Here is an 18,791-nt window from a genome sequence, read left to right on the forward strand (position 1 = left end):
GTTGATTGTTTACTTTGATTGCTGTGTTGAAGCTTTTCAGTTTGATTTAATTCAATTTGTCTATTTTTACTTTTGTTTTCTGTGCTTTTGGATCCTTCTCCAAAAAAAAAAAAAAAATTCTTGTCCATTCCAAAGTCCTAAAGCATATCCACTGTTTTCTTCTAATAGTGTCATAGTGTCATCATCTCAGATCTTACATTTAAGTCTTTAATCAATTTTAAATTCTTTTGTGTGTGTGGGTCTCAGAATCTGATTCAGAGTCTCACATATGCTTAGCAAATGCTTTACCACTGAGCTATACCCTAGACCCTTGATGATTTTTATAAATGGTGACCTACAGGAGTCTAGATTCATTCTTCTGAATCTGTATATCCAATTTTCCCAGCACCATTTATTGAGAAGACTCTCCTCTCTAATGCATGTTCTTAACATGTTTGTCAAAAAACAGTTGGCTGTAGATTCATAGGTTTACTTCTGGACTGTTCCATTCCATTGGTTATGTGTCCATTTTTTGCCAATATCATGCTGCTTTGGTTATTAAGGATTTGTAGAATGTTTTGAAGTGAAATTGTATAATGCTTCCTACTTTCTTCTTTTTGCTCAAGATGACTTTGGCATAATTTTGTTTGTTTGGTAGTAGTTCCATATAAATTTTAGAATTGTTTTCCCTGGTTCTGCAAAGAATATCATTGATATTTTCACAAGGATTGCATTGAGATCACTTTGGATAGTATGGACGTTTTTAACAATGGATTTTTCAAATCATGAACACCAGATATAGTTCTACATTTTGTGACCTCTTTAATTTCTTTCATCAATGATTTATAAATTTTATTGGAGATACTTTTCCCCTCTTTAGTTAATTATTCCTAGGTAGTCTGTTATTTTTATAGTTATTATAAATTGGATTGGCTTCTTGATTTCTATTTTAGGTAATTTTCTATCAATATACAGCAATACTACTAATTTTTATATGTAGGATTTTGTATCCTACAACCATGCTGAGTTTATTTATTAGTTCTAATGGGTCTTTTTTGGTGGAGTGTTTGGGGTTTCAAGACATCCAACACTATGTTGAATAAAAGTGGTGGAAGTAAGCATCCTAGTCTCATTCCATATCTTAGAGTAAAAGCTTTAACTTTTTTCTCCATTTAGTATATTGTTAGCTGTTGGTTTATTATAAATAGGCTTTATTATGTTAAGGTATATTCCTTATATGCCCAATTTGTTCAGCATATTATCATGAAGGGATGTTGAATTTTATTAAAAAGTTTTATACATCAATTGGGATGACCATATTGTTTCTGTCCATTCTGTTGACATAGTGGATCATGTTTGTGCATTTGTTTGCATATATTGAACCCTGCTTGCATCCTTGGGATGAATCCATTTGATCATGGTGAATAGTCTTTTTATGGTGCTGATGGATTCAGTGACTAGATAGTTGGCCACCAGAGAAGAGTAGCAGCAAACCAGGGGGTAGTTTGAGTTGTCTATGTGGACAAACCTGGGGGAAGAAGACAGGACCCAAATCTTAAACCCTGAAAGGGTTGGCATCCCTGACAAGATCTCAAGACAGCTGACATCTGCAAGCTCTAAATCTACCAAGAGTGCACTGAGTCAGGGCACTGCAACCTTGACCCACCCCAATTCCCTGTGCCTAAAGCAGCTCCAAAAAGAGCTATGATTTGTAGCACAAGAACACATCAATAAGCCCCAAATTCCAAAATAAAATTTTCCAAAGGAATGGTGCTTTTACATAAACTTGGATTGCTTCTTTTACATAGCATCATATTTTCTGTTATCAAAATTCCTGATTTTCTCTCAAGGGAATCTATTTTGGAGTATATACTGTACATACAGAAGAAACTATAAAGCATGTAATACTAAAGCTAACACCCACATAACCCATCAACCAGGTCAAGAAATAATACATCCAATAGCTTAGAAATCCCCAGGTACCCTCTCTATTTCCAGAGATAACACCCATACTGACTTCCCAGTGCTGACTGTAGAAATACACCCTAGAAGATTCCAAGGAGCTCTGAGCTCATCTTAGTCCTTGTGCTTAATCCAAATGCATTAGGTAGTTGTTTTCTGCATAGACTTCCACAGATGACTTGTCTCCATAATTTTGTTGATCGTTATTAGTTTCAGTTTTACATAAGGACCTTGTCTTTTCAGAATACATTTTATGACTTTCTGATTACTAGAGTAATATATGCTTTTTGTATTCAAGTTGAAAAAAATGCAGAAAACAAACTTCATGTAAAATATATAAATACAAACATATGAATATATAAATAACCTAGGGACAGCTATTGTGAACATGTTGTAATATAGTATTTCACTAACTTTTTCTATACAGAAATGTATATAACATTGTTGGTGTTAACCTGTGTATACAGCCTTTCCCCATTACTAGGGAGAAAAGTCTGGAAGGTTGATGTGTACATTGTGACAGAGTGAAAAGTGAAGACTCATGTTAGCACTGATCCGGTACAGAAATAGAATGTTGACAACCACCAAGTAGAACTTTGTACGTCCCTTCTGCCACAGCCTCCTGTCATGGAGATAGCCACTATCCTCATTCTAACATCATCATTCTCTTTATTTTTTATGTAGCTTCATCACTTATAAGTGGACTCTTAAACACGCAATAGCTTTGTTTTGGAAAACTGAGTGACAAACACAACCTAGGGTACAAGGCTTCTAGAAGAAGGAAAGCTAAGCTGCCTCTGACTATTCACCCCCAGACTGTCTCTTAGAGAAGTAAGTGGCTAAAGGCACCATGAGCCTGGGAATGTACAAAGTCCACCACCATCGGGATGCCTGGCAGAGTTCTAGACATGGTGCTATATACATAAAAAATAAATACAGTTAGAGAGATTGGGCCACTGCTGGGTTTTGCTTTCATGCTCATCATAGGCTGTCTTTAGTTCCGTCAGCTATCAGGTGTAGGCCAGTGCAAAACATCTCCATGGGGGGAAGTGACAGTTCTCAGGTTATCCAGGCAGCAGCACCTGTAAAGCAGGGTGGAAATTCACTAGCAAAAGTCAAATCAGATCTCTCATCACCACCAGAGTTAGGGAGAGGTGATTGCCCAGGGACGGAGTCAGGAGGGGATTCAGAGATCTACCTGCTTCCTAAACAGCTTTTACCAATCCCTATTACATTGGCCACCACCCCTTTGCCAGAATGGAGTGGTTGAGAGGTGCCACCGACAAGCCATTGAGATGATAATTGTTATGTTAAGCTGTGTATATTAGACCCCTGCTGTCCGCCTCGGCCTGCTACTTTGGAGTTCTCACGGGGATTCCTGGAGAGTTCCCATTGGTTGGGGAAATGCCGCAGTCTGGCTGGGCACAAATCACGAGCCACTGAAGCAGGAACAAACTTTATTTCTGAACTCCACCAGCACACTCCACACATGCTCCCCGGGAACTCTCCTGAATGCCACGTGGCTCCTCCAGGAACCACCAACTGGAATTCCCTCCTCCGGCACTTCCCCAACCAATGGGAACTCTCCAGGAATCCCCGTGAGAACTCCAAAGTAGCAGGCCGAGGCGGACAGCAGGGGTCTAATATACACAGCTTAACATAACAATTATCATCTCAATGGCTTGCTGGTCACCTCTAACCACTCCATTCTGGCAAAAATGCCATGCGTCATTCATTCGGACTCGGGTATGGCTCTCAGCACCTTTCCACTTCACCTTCCATTTCCAGAGACAATCTGAGGCTTCTGTTTCTGAGCTTGATGAAGATTCTGCCATAGAGATCAAGTTTCTTTTCAGCTTTCTGTTCTGCCCACTGGTGATTTAGCTTCCATGGGGCTATGTCGTCAGTGAAGCCTGCTCTGTTGACATTTTTCTTTGGGGATGGGGCCTCACTGTGTTTCCCAGGATGGTCTCCAACTCCTGAGCTTTAGCAATTCCTCTGTCTCAGTCTCCCTAATAGCTGGAACTACAGGTACATGCCACCATGCCTAGCTAAGTGTATGTACTATATAGCTTCTTCTTAAATTATGTTGCTATCTCCTCTTCTACACTCCCTATCTGGTGGGATTTTTTTCTTTAAAAACAAAGCAAAATATAAACCTTTGCTGTAGTTCTAATGGGACTTTGAGAAGGAATAAATTAATATGCATGCATTAAATCTGCTGTCTAAATCCAGAAGTCTCCAAAGGAAATCCTGCCACTCCCTTCCTGGGTTGCTAGAATGTGTCAGTTAGTTGTATGGCTTCTCAGGAACCCCAGGGCCTATTAGCAGTACTTACTGTACCCAGCAAGGTGGCACTTGGGGAACTTGAGTCTGGGAAAATTGGAGTAAGGAGTATGCATAAGCCTAAGGGTTTTTCTTTGAACATTGCTTCATCTTCAACTACCTTTAGTGTTTGTGACTAAAAGCCTGGCTTTTTTGAAAGTCAGACCCAGGTTCAGCTTTCAGCTCTGTCACTTACCTATCATGTGACTTTGAGCTAGTTGCCATCAGAAAAGAAATGTCATTTGATCTTGACTCTGACCAAGTGAGAGCTTTATGGCTGATGGGCATGTTTTCTGCCTTTTATTTAATTAGGAAAGGAAAGTACTTATCACATATCCTATAAGTGTATAACCAAAATAAAAGGTTGTTAGGAACATTGTAACTTCTAAAGGTTTCTAAACATAATTAACTTTGGTAAATCCATCTCTGTCTTTGGGACAGACACTCATAAGGCTTCATATTTTCTTTATTCCATTTTTCTAAAACTGGGGATTGCATCGGTAGTGCCTGATCCCATCCTGATCCACTTGAGTGAGTGGCTCCAGGCCCACTCTTGATTGTTCCCACACTGTTGGGGCTTCTGCTGATGAACACATCCATGTGCCATCTGCATTTTTTTCTGCGTGATGGACTACTGAGGCATTGCAAGCTATGCTAATGCTGATAGGGGATCCTGTTTCTTGACCCATCACTAATATCTTGCAAGTACATGAAGCTACCAGAGATTCCTGAGCAAAAGCTTAAAAAGCTTTCAATCTCTCCAAATAAGCCCCATCCATTGCTTTTAGAATGTGTCATCATGGAGCAGGCAAGTCATCAGAACCTAAGAATATTTGTATATTGGGGTTTTAAAAACCAATATGGCTGTAAAATATTGTTCGGAATCATCAAAGAACTAGAAGTGCAGGAGTAAAGGATTGTGAGTTGTAGAAAGCCATGTTTCTGCACTTATTCCATCCAGATGACCTTGCTCCAAGGACAAATTGGAGCTTGATGAACTAAAGCTGCACATTGCCAGTGAGCCCAGCTCTGTGCTAATGAATCACCCCAATGGGAGAGGACCTGAGTTCTCTATGGTTGGTATTAACACCATCAGAATGGCAAAGAAGTCTTTTTCACGAGTACATTGAGTTCACTTGCTAAACCTAATTTGTGTTCTGTTTAGCTTTATTTTTGGCTTTGGGTGGAGTTTTTTTGTTTTTGTTTTTTGTTTATTCATTTGTTTTTGGATGAGAATGTGTCATCTCTAAAACTCTTCAGGTAGTTAGGTTGTCTTTTAATGCCTATTTTTAAATATTTACAACTTGCTCTTAAGTATTTGTCTGGAGCCTCCCTTGTAATACTCTGCCTGTGTTTTTCTTAATAGTACATTAAGACAATTTCTCCATTTCAAAACTTGCTTTCTGTATACCATGTTCGTGCCTGAACGTGTATGTGTGGGTTTTGGACTGAGGCATACCTAGGTCTGCATCCTGCTCTACTTCTAGCTAGCTGTGTAACTTTGGGCAACATAGTTAACATCTCTGGGCCTCAGTGCCTTCATCCATATAGTAAGGACTATAATTAGTTCCTACTTCAGAGACAACTGTTTATAAGAATTGAATAAAACCAAATATTGCAAGCACTTGGGTTAATGCCTAGAGTATAGAAAATGCTCAGTAAATTTCATGGCAGTGGCAATTTTTATTGCTTTTTTTCAAATAATATATCGAAACATCTACTGGACTATCATCCATTGGAAAGACTTGCTCATAGTAGGTGCTTCATAAGTGTTTAGCTTAGATGTGAGACGTGTTTTTCTTTCCACTGGACTATTTCTTGGACCCAGTTGATCACTTGCAGCTCAGTATTAAACGTAGGAGAATGAAGATGCTGCTTCAGGGAAAAACAACGAGTTGTCATCATGCAGTCTTTGGCCCAGTCCTCTTGGACACCACTGCTGCTAAACACTTGGCATGCTCGTCAGGGTGTGAAAGTCTGGCTCATCTACTCATCTAAGTTTTGAAGCTTTTGCTGACGTAGATATCAAGTAGAAGGTTATTTTAATTGCTTCTGCTGAAGGAATTGGGTCTTACATTCAATGCTGGTGTCATGCCTCCCTTATAAAGCTTAATGGAAAGGGAGCTCCTGTCCATTCAATCCTGAAACCTTGAGGCCCTGGCACGGACAAGTTTGGGTTTTGACTGTTGGGAGGTGTACACTTGACTGGTTTCGCACTCACCATTTGGTTTTTCAGACCCCGCAGCATGTCTACCCGCACAGAACTACAAACCAGTTGGAGTTGTGTGCTCTGTTGTGAGGGTGGGGGTGGGGCAGGGTGGGGAGGGGTTTGATCCATGAACCAGGTATCTGATGTAGCTTTATTCCAGCTTTCCACAAGATAGTGATTGCTCAAAATCCATGGATGGGCATTAAGTGGTCCAGGAGACCCCTAAAATTATATGTAAAACATGGATGCTCTGGGAAGGAAGGGGGAGACACTACAGGGGCATTTTCTGTGGCGAGAGACTATAGCCTTTAACTGATTCTCAAAGGAGTCTGTGACCCAAGACAAGCTAAGACCACAAAGCTATTTGGTTTTGCTTCCCCAAACCAGTTGGTGTATATAACTACAACACCCAAACCACCCAAGTAGGAGGTCAGAACAGTGACAAAATCAGTCGGAAACTTTTCCTAGTCAAGCAGCTGATGGATTGTTCAATCGGTTGTTGTAGACCCATGTAGACAAAGCCTGCAAGCTTGGGGAAGCCAGGCCCCCTCAGGTCAGCCTCGGGCGTCAGCCCCCATCCTGCCAGGCCCTGGGGAATGAGTCCTTCCTGCCCGGCAGCTCCTTTGCTCATGAGCTGGCCAGAGTCACCTCCTCGTACAGCACCTCAGAGGCAGCGCCCTGGGGCGGCTGGGATCCGAAGGACTGGAGGCAGGTGCCTGCTCCACTACTGCCTAGCTGCGATGCCGCAGGTAAGTCACTTCTCCTCAAGCCTCGCTTTCCTCATCTGTCAACTGGGGCACAGCCACCCGCTCAGCCTGCCCGCCTGCCTCACGGGGTTATTTGGGAGGAACACAGGAGGTGACAGCTCTGAAGGCAACCCATAAAGTTCTGTATGCCTCTGAGGGATTTGTAGTGCTTTCTGGCCTTCCTTTTTCTCTAGCCCAAGCAAGCAGAATTCTCCAGATATCTTGGCCTCACCTGCAGGGAACCAAGTGGGGGATTGCCCAGGGTGCAGTTTCTCTCTCCCTCTTCTGGACACCTTCTGGCATTCCATTTCTTTTCCTGCCTGCCTGTCCCTGATGCCAGACTGGGAGCCCAAGGGGAGTAGGGGTTGTACTTCTGTGCTTCCAAATCCCGCTACCAGATGACTGCCTGTTTGATACCAAGTGGGGGCTCAGGAACCGCCTCTCCTGCCAGCAATCTGCTGTGGGTTCTGCACCGCATGGTATTCTCTGACCCCACTGAAGGCCTGGCAGTCCAGGAGGGAAGGGAGAAGGCATCCAAGCCAAGCTTATCCCAAGATGGCTGAGAGTTTGAATCAACCTCTAGAGTCTAGAAAGAATGGCTGGCTTACATGCCCCAAAGAGTCACATTAACAGTCATGACAGCAAGATGATGCATACCAGCTTTTGCAGAGAATTTCATTTGGATCTTGGAGTTGTTATTCTGGTGCATGAAATATCAATGTGCACAGGATGTCTGCCCTATCTGCAGAGAGAGAGCTGGAGATACGAGCATTTTCTAAGTGATAGTAATCAGAAGATGGCCATCAAGCTGAAAGGGCCTCCTGGGATTCTGGCCTTTAATGGAAATGCGGCTTTGGTACATCCAGCCTTGTTCTCTTTATCCTGCCTGCCCTGGCCTGGAAGAACAAGCAGTGCTTTCCGTTCAAGGGCTATTGATTTCTTTCTCCCTCAGAGTCACAGTACTCCTCAGCTGTTCGCTCTTCAGATGAAACCAGAAGAATATTGTCCAGCCCAAAGCTGCCAGGGAAACAAAATTAGCGAAAAAGGATATAGATGTCATCCACTCGGAATGTCGCCATTTCTACCCTGCTCTGTCCTGCCTTGCCCTGGCCTCAGAAGCCACAAATGAGAGGATCCCAGCTAGCATGCCTGGAGAGTTCCTTTACCTCACCTCATTATCTGTCTGCCTGAGTAGCAGAGGGCAGAGCACATGTGTGGCCCCAACATTTTCTCTAGGAACTTTAGAAGTTGGCCACACTGAGGGGGGTCCTTGGCACTTGTCACAATAGCCTGTGAGTTTGAGACAGAAATAACAAAGATTTTGTTTCCTCTGCCCAAGGATCATCCCAGCATTTGACAGGTTCCAGGTGGCCCTGGAACCACCAAGATGGAGGAGGACTCAGAATAATTTACACAGTCATAGGTCAAGTAGCAAAAAAGGACCTTCATGGAGTTCAGCCATTTGCTTTTGATAGTATTTATTTTGTGAAGCCCCTGATTATAGCTTCCAACTGGTTGGGACCCAAGGGCTCTTTCTGTGGGAGAGAGTTCCACCTCCTGCACCACTGTCCAAAGTGGCAAAAAAAGACCCCAGAAGGCCAATGCTGCTGTAGGTTTTGCCAAGCATATGGAACTGTGTGTCAGGATCCACTTCCCCCTCAGGGTCCCAAGCCTCACCCAGGGATTCTGCCAGTACCTTCATCCCTTCACCCTGGCATATTGACTGTAGAACATTATCCTCTTTGACTGATTTACTTGGGTCTTGTCAGCCTCCCCGTCTCCTGTAAGCTCCATAAGAGCGGAGGTACACAGTGCCAACTCCAAGCTGGAAACAGAACCTGGTCCATAGCAGACCCATGTTCATCAAATGACTGGCAGAGGGGCTGACTGGGCTGCCCTGTAAGCCCATCACGTCCTTGCACAGTTAAGTTCAGGGACCCTAGAGTCATTGAGGCCTGTGTCCCTCTCATGACACTCTGGGCAGGGGAAACCATGAAGCCAAGGCCATACACAAGTGCAGGTGTTAAGCAAGTTCCACCCCAAGTCATGACCCCGGTGATACACAGGGAGTTGTGATCTGTGGGTACTCATCACTCCCTATCTTCTGGAGAAATTGAGTCACAGGCTCTGAGAGTTGAGGAACCTAGTAAACAATGAACACTTGCCTACCATTCATTGTAGGAAATCCCCACAGTTTCTGAAAGATGCTCAAGAAGAAATTTTTGCATAAGAGCACCCCAAACTGGACTTCTGGCAGCTGTAACTAAATTGTGTCTCTCTATGGGTCCTGGCTGGCCAGAACCCATGGGTCTCAGGAGTGCCCATCCATGGGGGAGCATGGGACCCCTCAGAAATCAGATCTCAGTGATGTGGGAATTCCCATGCAGTATGCCATCCTCCTGTCATTTCAAAGGAAAAGTCCCAAGGGCCAGTGAGTTGTTGCCAATTCTTGCTTCCATAATCTACAAAAGAAGGTGCTCTTCCTTGTGAAGTAATAAACAAACCCACGCTAGAGCTCATTACCCTATGGGACACATAGCTGAGTGCCTTTGCTGGCACAAGTAGTGTTCACTGGGGAAACCAGGTGGGGATTCCCTTATGAGGGAAAAATAATCTTTCTCCTCTCTTCCCTCTCCCCTTTTTTCTCCTCCCTCTTCTCTCTCTTTCTCTTTCTCTCTCTCTCTCTCTCTCTCTCTCTCTCTCTCTCTCTCTCTCTCTCCCCCCCCCTCCTGTTCTCCCACTTTTTTCCCTCTCACTCTCCCTATTCCCTCCCTCTCTCAATGGACATGCTGTATTCCTCTGAGTCAGAATGCTTTCCTCTAGGGGATTGTGGAGTGAGTGACTTCAATCTGAATCAGGCTGAAACTCAGGAACCCTTTGTGGGCACCTGTCTTTGTATATGATTCTACTGCCCTCTGACTCCCCCCAATTGGAGAGTCTCTTTTTCCAATTAGGTGGTTGAATTGTTATTAAGATTACTTTCCCTCTGCCCTAATGAGAAGGAAGCATCCAGGTGATTGTACTGGGGTGCACAGAAACATGAGCATGTGGTGGCTGCTGGGTGAAGCTGGTACAGTGCCCAGCCTAGTCTATTGGCAGGCACCGTACTGAGCTCAGTGGTGCCAGGAGGCAGTGGCAGCCTTTGGTTAGGCCTGGCCTTTTGCCTTTCGCTCCTGCTTGGCACACAAGTTAAGGCATTAGCCCTTCTATGAGCCCCTAGAGACTGGTGGGGCTGTACAGCTTCCTGAGCATCAACACGAAGCTTCCTGAAAGGCAGCCCAGGACTTGTCTGTGAATTGGCTGAGTGGGGCTGAGAATAGGTGAGACAGAGGAAGGGGGAGGCCTTAGTTCTCTGAGACTTCCTGCTGGCCCTAGCCCATCAGGATGGCCACTGTGGGAGAGGCACACAGGGCTCACTTATCAGTGTCCGGGGAACAATAGGATCAAGTGTATATGACAATCGCAGCCTTAGAAAATTTAGTCCTTTGATGACTGTCTCCATAACTTTGCTTATAAAAAGCCACACGACCTGGGCCATCCTTTACAAGAGGGCAGAAAGTGAGTGTCTGTCACTAAGCAGCAATTTTCAGCCACCATTTCCTCCTGGTCACTGAAACCATTTGTCATTTCCTGTTTTCTCCATTTTCCAACGATTCTAATTGTCAGTGTCAAAAGGCAACAACTGTTTTCTTGTGGCTTATCTTTGGAGCACATTGATTCAGAACAAAGGATCGGAGCCTCCCTCTGCAAAACAAAGGAAGCAGCCTCCTTGGAAAGGCTGGAGAGAGTGCCCAGGCCCCCTCTGTCAGGGAGGAGAGGACTGGCAGTGTCTCTGGACACCCTAGCAGGGTGAAGAGCTGGTGGAAGATCCCAGCTTTCTGGGGGTCCCCACAGACACAGGGCTTCTACAGAGCAGCTGCCAGCACTACTGGCTGGGCAAGGGCACTGTTTGACCTTGGCAGTATGTATAGTTACGCAGCTGACCAGATTTTACCCTTAAACTCTGGATGCTCTAGTATCCCCTTTGTCCCTATAACCCTAAACTTAGTGTGAAGCACTGTCTTATCCAAAAGATGGTACAAGGGGAGCAAGGGCCTCCACTCTCTGAATCCTGCCCAGCTCAGGCTTTCCTTGTTTTCTGAGCTCCTGGTTGGACTTTCTCTGTACATCCTTCCCTTTGCACTTTTCTGCCCTCCCCTGCTTTTGCTTGGGTCACATTCTCTAACCTCCATCTGCACCGGTCCCTGTACTACCGTGATACTAGATAAAAGTGATGGGGCAGCCAGTGGGTATAGACTTTGAGTCTGCAGTTAGGAAGCATTGCACTTCCTTTCCATGTTGCTTTGGATAGTCATTTAACTTCTGTGAGGCTCCCATGTCACATCAGTAAGCTGGGGACTCTGGATGTATTCCAATGTCCTCAGGCTGATCTAAGAATCAATGAGAAGAACATAAGTGAAAGGGCTGCCTTCGAAATGCCCACCCACCCTGAGCATCTCAGGCATATCTAGAGGCTATGGCCTGGGGCAGTCATGCCTTCTGTCCCCACTGAGCATTTTTTTCTGAGATGACAGGAAATAATGGGTGCGAAGTGCCCTAGACAGAGATCACTCATAAAAGCTAACCTACCCCACCCCGCCCAACCAGTGCTTTAGCAGGAAGAGGGCAGATCCATGGGTCAGCCGAGAAACAGCCCTCTCCACCCACATCCCAGCAGCCTCTGCTGTGGGAGGAGACAAGAGCCAGCACAGGAAGCAGGCTAAGGGTGGGATGGAAAAGCAAAGCCCAGGCTGGGGAAATCACTCCTGGTGTAGTCTTCTCAGTGCCATGTGTTTGTCCTCTCTGCCTTGCCAGGAGCTGAGGCCAGGTACTGGTGCCAGGCCTGAGAGCTGGGCACATTCCAAAGTGCCATCCCTCTGCCCTGCCTACACCCACACCATCCCCACTGAGTGCAGAGAGGGGCTGCCTGGGGATGCCCATTGCTAGGAAAGCAGGCAGTGCCTAGGCAGCTCATATTGCGCAGTAGAGACCTCTATCACATGGGGGGCACAGGTGAGAGAAAATGTTGGTTAGTGCACTCACAGGCAGGCTTCTGGAGAAAGGGAGAGAGACGGCAGCAGGTGAGCACAGGTTGAACAGTGGACTGAAGTCAGATGTGGGTCCCAGTCACCACCTAGCCCTGGCTGGCTGAGGGTCTTAGTGATTTGTGCTTTTTCCTGCCTTGGGCCTTCTTCTGATCCTCTCCCTGCCATGTTTTTCTCCTTTGTCTGTGAGCCTATCCCACACTGATTTGCTGTTTTTCATGCTCCTGGGTGGACTTTCTCTGTACATCCTTCCCTTTGCACTTTTCTGCCCTCCCCTGCCTTTTCTTGGGTCACATCCTCTAACTTTCATCTGCCCCTGCCCCAACCCTGGTACAATGTGTTACTTGATGGAACGTAAGGGGCTTCACTGCAGCCCAAAAGCCTGGCTCCTCCCTCACCCACTCAGCCAACTTTGAGAAGGAGACAGGAAGCTCCTCCCAATTGTCCGTGCTGCAGCCAATCAGGAAAAGGAAGAGAAATTGGCAGTGTCTGCCAACTCTTGGACTCAGTGTGTCCATGTGACCATTTGATCATTCAGCCTTCATGCCGGGACCACCCAGATAAACCTTGGTCCTTTCCCCATGACAGCCTTGCAGAGACTGGACACCCACCACCAAATAGGCCAGAATCTGCTCTGCCCAAGCCACTGTGTCCTTTGAATGCAGCCAATTTGTCTGGGTGTCCTTGAAAATGGCATGGCCAGATTCCTATCCACACTGGGCATGTGTGGCCAACACAAAGTAGCATAGGACTGTCACCTCCGTTCTTCTACATACTCTGCTTCTATTAATGCAGCCTAATGTTACATTTGTTCTTTTGGTGACCACATCGCACTGCTGACCCATTCTGAACAGATAGACATTCAAACTGCCTCAGTCTTTTTCTCTGTGCACTGCTACTGATTTCTGCCTCTTGCCCCATCCTATGCTGTTGCAGTTGATTTTTTAACCCAGGTGCAGAATCCTACTTTTCTCTATACCTGTGGAACTTTGCTGTGGAGGGTGGGACATGCATGCAAGTGTGTGTTGGTGTGTTCACTCATGCTTTTGCTGCACCAAAGCCGAGTCCTAGGTCCCCAAGCAGTGATCCCAAGACTAACGTTTCTTAGCAGCTATAATCTAATGTGTCTTTTTCATCTTCTGTTTAGCAAGAGAAACAGAGATCAGGTCTTATGGCAATAACCCCTAAACAGAGGAGCGTGTACATGGGCCAGCAGATGAGCCATTTTCAAGGTAAGTAGTTAAGGTCAGTTTTCCCAAAGGGACCTGCCAGGGGATGCATATGTAGGGGTGGGGCAGAATTTCACTTCTGAGTAAGCAGTTACCATCTGTGTTTCTGAAAAGCACTTGAGTGGTCTGTAAGTCAGTTAAGTAGAACATGAATTCTGACCCTGCCCATTCACTGCCCCATGCACATTCACACAGAGCTGGGCTGACCTTACATTTCTAATGAGTTCCAGGGCTACTGGCTCCCAGAGCCTCTACAGATAGCAGGAGCTCCCCCCACCCCACCACCCACATGGCAACCGTGAATGTACTCCACATTTATTGGCTTAGGATATACCAGTTAGCAAAAAGCTAGACATGGTCCCACCTTTGTGGAATTTACAGACTTCCAGGCAGAACTGAGTTAAGCAGTCCTTACAAACCAGTAAGGTGAGATTGGAGCAGGCCAAGCATACTCATGGGAACACTCTCCGACAAGTGGCAGTATCTTCATTTTACCCAATGCCACCTCTACACCGTTGATTCTCCAGCCTCATGCAAAAGCCCCTGTGCCTTTGAGCCTGATACCAGCCAACTTTGTGTCTATCTGCCCAGGCTAGAGTGGCATGTCGTGCAGGCTTCAGCTACAGGGACAGAGCAGGTCAGTTTCAGGAAAGCTGAGGCTAGAGTGTAAACTAGTTGAAAAACTTGGAGGTGCCATGGTAATAAAAGAACCTAGGCATGGTTACAAAAGAAAAATAGAATTAGTAATTATGATCATGGAGTGTAAGATGGGTAGTGTCCAAGGCTGGCATTTTAACTGCACTGTTTCTTGCTTAACCTCGGGCAAACCATGTGACTGACACGTGCCTCAGTTTCCACAGCTTCCACTGAACAAGAGTGCCGGTAGATGTCAGCCACAGCACACTCAGGATGCATTCTGAAACTTAGGTACCTGGGATTCTACCTTCTGTCTTCTGCTCTGTCTCTTTCCACCCTGTCTCTCTTCAAAAATCAGGAAGCTCAGAAGGTGGCCTCCTAGATTTCGACCTTTAGAAAGGAAACTTACTGCAGATCAAGTCAGCAAACACATGATCCTCAAATGTGGGGCTCAGAGGCTATGGGGAGCATTCCTTCTTACCATGTTTGTTGGGTGGAGAGCTGAGGCAAGCTACATCCTCCCTAGTTTGAGGGCAAAGCCATCTTCCATAACCCACCACACTCCACCCCAACCCTTCCTTTCTTCTACAAAATATTCAGGACAAGCCCCTAAATACAGAGCACTGAGGGTAAGAGCAGACACAGCCCCTGGTATCACAGAGATTCCTGTCTACTTGAAAAGGTGGGCAGCTGGCATTTCAATCCAGCATGATCTGCTTTGGGTGAGGGGTGTTTTGTGTACAGACATAGGAGTTATGGGAGGGCTTCACAGAATAACTGTCCAGGCTGAGGGCAGAGAAATGAGGGGAATTGAAAAGAGTCAGTGGGGGCAGGGTTGCTTAGTCAGGGACATGAGGTGAGAAGTGACGGATGCTGAACTCATGCCTGTCCAGTGGCCACAGTCCTTGCTGAGAATGCCTATGGAACTGATCCCCATGTCTCTCTTTCTGTAGCCGTCCAAGAACAAGTCACCTCCAAGTGTAGCCACACCAAGGCAAGCCCCCTGTCCAGCCAGCATATGATGTCATCCACACCTGGGCTCCTTCAGAACAATGAGAATCCAGGAATAATCCAACCCACCAGACACCAGAGCCATGAGGGCATGAGCACGATCTCACCAACTCTGAAGAAGCAGCAAAGAATATTCAACTCCAGCCCCCAGTGTCCCACATCCTCACACTTGAACCAGAACCCCCAGGGCAATCTTGGCTCTGTCTGCCAGCATCCACAGAATCCCAAAATCACCCCTATAGGAGTGCCCCTGCCCAGGTTCTGCTCCCACCCCCTGGACAGTCAGCACCTAAGTCCCCACCAGCTCAGACAGCCCAGTAGGACAAGAATGCCCACTGTATTCAACAATGCTGCCTGGATGGTGGCGGCAGCAGCTATGACCACAGCAGTTTCGAGGGAACCTCCTCCAAGCCAGGGAGATGACAGCATGAAGCACCATTTTGACAGCAATTCAGTCTTTGCCAAGGTGCCCATGGGAATGCCTCCAGTAGCCTCGGCATTTCCATCTCAGCAGCCGTTTGTGCCCCCTAATCAGGCTGCCCCAGGAGGCACACCTGACCAGAAGGTTAGTGATGCCCTGGCCAACCCCAGCTTCAGCCTGCTGGGGAACCAGAGCTTCCAGAAGAGCCCAGTACAGGTCCCTGTGCCTGTGCTGAACACCACCAAGTCCCTCCAGCAGGGCATGGCCACCATGGCTCCCATGAGTCCTGTTCAGGGCATTGAGCCACCAAGCTATGTGGCTGCCGCCGCTGCTGCCGCTGCTGCATCTGCCATCACTGCTAGCCAGTCCTTGGGTCCATTTAACAGAAGAGGTAGCCTCCCTGAGCTTCCACCTGACAACCTTTTGCCCCAGCCTCATCCCCAGTCTCCGCTAAATGGTCTGATTTCACCCCCTGATGATAGTGAGGTGGATTTCATTGAAGCTCTCTTGAAAGGCTCTAGCGAGGACCCAGATGAAGACTGGGTGTGCAATTTGAGGCTGATCGATGACATTTTGGAACAGCAAGCTGCAGTCCAAAATGCCATAGCTCAGAATGCTGACCAACTCACCAAGGGTACTGGGGAGTTTTAGATCAGAGCAGGATGCCCACAGAAACCCCCATGTTGATGTCACTCAAAGGAGTCGCCAGAATCCACATCAAGTTCACAACTGGCCCCAGACAGTCACACTTGGCTCCTCATTAGTGGTGTCAGCCCAGCCTGTCCCTCTCTCTACCAGAAACAATGGAAAGCTGGCGATTTTTCAAGCTACTTGTATATATTTAAAAATTTTGTAAATGGTTTTCCTAAACACGAATGACAGAAGTATTTATACTTGGTTTTGTGACTTTGTAAATAAAGTGACGGCTTTTGTTTCAATAGATTTGTGTTTATTATGCCTTGTTTTGTGTTTATTATACATTTTATACAAATATGCAGACTGTGTTGTCCACTGAAGTGACACCTTGTTAAGCCAGGTGACTGAGTTGCTGTGGTTTTGATGCAATGAGAGATGTGGATGTAATCAATGGGTGTTGTACAAACTGACAAATGCTGAATAGAAAAACCACTTGGTCATTGATTTCCATTTTCACTAAAAATTCTGTCGCCTGCCAGGTGTGACTGTTAATCTCATTGCAGACTTCTTCGTCCCTGCTAGCTCCTCCTTAATGAGCATCTACAGCAGAAGCTATTTTATTGTTAAGTGCTCCCTGAGACATTGCAGGTAAGCTAGATGTCCTTTAGATTTGGGAGAGGTGCAAAGAGCTGAGCTCTGTGTGAGCTGTCCACCTCGAGGCACTAGAACATTCCCCTCTTTCCGTCATTCAGACCTCAGAGAAAACCCCCACTTCCTGCCGCTTCAGTGCACCCTCACAGGGGGAAGGTGAGCCCGTCCTGCTTTCAAGCCTGCTTTCAAGTCTTTCCGCATTCGTCTTGGTGTAAGGCTCTGTGGTTTGGGGTGAAGAGTCTATAAACATTAATAGTTGATTTGGAGTTTGTCTTTGATGGTTTCTATCTGCAATTATTGTCATGTATATTTAAGTGTCTGTTATAAAAAAAATCCACACGCACTGTCCTGTAAACTTTTTTCAGTGTCCAGATTTTGTGTAATCACATTTTAATTGCCACCTCGTATTTTGCCTCTACATCAAAATCTGGCATCTATTTTGAGCCAGTGTGTTTTTTTTCTGTTCTGTAATAAACAGCCAGGAGAAAAGTGCCTCTATGTTTTCATTTTCCAGGGAGCATTCAGTGCCTACAAACCCAAGTCAGCTGAGCCTGCTAGTGTCTCTGGTTCTCAGAGGTGGTTTGATGTGTTGTGCATCAGAAAGCTGCTGTGGTGAGGGCACAGGGGTAACTGGCCGGGTAGAACACATTACAGTGATTGACCAGTGTAACATAGAAGCATAGCATTTTCAATCCCAACTCCTCATTTTACAGGAGAGGAACAGGGTTGCGTGGTTACTCAGGTAATTCCACAGTGGGGACAGAGGATGGGTGGGAGACTCCCTCTGAGAATCCAGACTTTGCACCTCCATCCTCCTGCTCTTGCTGAAGATCACACTTGCCCTTCTTTGCTCAGACACTGCCACCCTTGAAAATGGACCAAGAGTGGATCCTGACAGAATTGATCACATGACTGTGTCAACTTGCTATCTGGGTATGACCCATGGAATCTGAGGAGATAAAGCAGGTGTGAAGCAAAGAAGAGCAGTGCAGGCCTAACTTTAGGGCTCCTTCAGCTCCACTCATGGAAGAGGCACCCATAGAGAGTGACTGGCAGACTCAGAAACTCAAAGGTCAATGTGTTCTCTCATATGGGGAAGCTAGAGTGAAATAAAGGAAAGGGGAGGGAAGCATGGGACAACATAAAGATAAAAAGAATATCAATATGTGGAAGAAGGAGATAGAGAGGTGGAGTGGAGAGACAGGTAAGGGGAGGCAATGCAGAATGAATTCTTGGGAAATCATGTTATGTTCATATATAAATATACAACAGGGAACCTTACCTTTATGCATACATAGAAAGAATCAAATATAAAGTAAAAAGTGGGCTAAAGTAAGCTGAGTAGAGGAAGGAGAATAGGAGAGGGGAGGGAGGATGGGTGGGAAAAAGGGGTCATGAACTGACATTGAATACCTTGCACAAATAAATTTGTCTGGATGAACCCCACTACTATGTGTAACTATAAAGCTCTAATAAAATTATTTTTTAAACAGTGGCTAGGCAGGGAGGTGACTTTGAGTTGGATGACATGTCAGCTACATAGGGAAATATACCCATACTTTGAAAAGAAAGCCACAAGACCATGGTGACATAGACAGGCAGTTGAGCACCCCTGCAGCATATAGCAAGAAGGGTCCTCTTGCCTCCCTCTCCCATGGCTCTGTACAAAGCCTGGGCTAAATGCAGCCCTGCTCATTCTGAGAGGAGCCAGGAGAGCTGGGGCCTGTGGGGCAAAGGGAGGCTAATTGGTGCAGGTAGAAGGTCAAAATTGGCTTGCCTTCAGTCCAGGATGTTAGTGGAAGGAGAGGCATTACTTGGATTTGCTCCACCTTCAGAGGAGCTCTGGTCCCTGAAGTTCCAGCCCAGTTCCCTTAAATCCTGACCAGCTGGTCAATCCCAGCA

The 18,791-nt window shown here is 46.0% G+C and overlaps 1 protein-coding gene across 2 annotated transcripts in view; it reads left to right on the forward strand.

Annotated features, from left to right (window-relative positions):
* Nucleotides 1-16,683, forward strand: part of Mamld1 (mastermind like domain containing 1) — a 100,855-nt gene extending 84,172 nt beyond the window's left edge. The window contains exons 4-6 of one of the 2 annotated variants that reach the window (XM_077106755.1): nucleotides 6,981-7,224; nucleotides 13,453-13,537; nucleotides 15,124-15,205. In XM_077106755.1, the coding sequence (XP_076962870.1) occupies nucleotides 6,981-7,224; nucleotides 13,453-13,493 (285 nt within the window). In that variant the 3' untranslated portion in view covers nucleotides 13,494-13,537; nucleotides 15,124-15,205. Of the gene's footprint in view, nucleotides 1-6,980; nucleotides 7,225-13,452; nucleotides 13,538-15,123 lie in introns of both variants that reach the window. The other variant, XM_077106754.1, reaches the window with a different exon arrangement.
* The last annotated feature ends 2,108 nt before the right edge of the window (nucleotides 16,684-18,791 follow it).

Source organism: Callospermophilus lateralis, chromosome X (assembly GCF_048772815.1).
Source record: "Callospermophilus lateralis isolate mCalLat2 chromosome X, mCalLat2.hap1, whole genome shotgun sequence".
NCBI lineage: Eukaryota > Metazoa > Chordata > Mammalia > Rodentia > Sciuridae > Callospermophilus > Callospermophilus lateralis.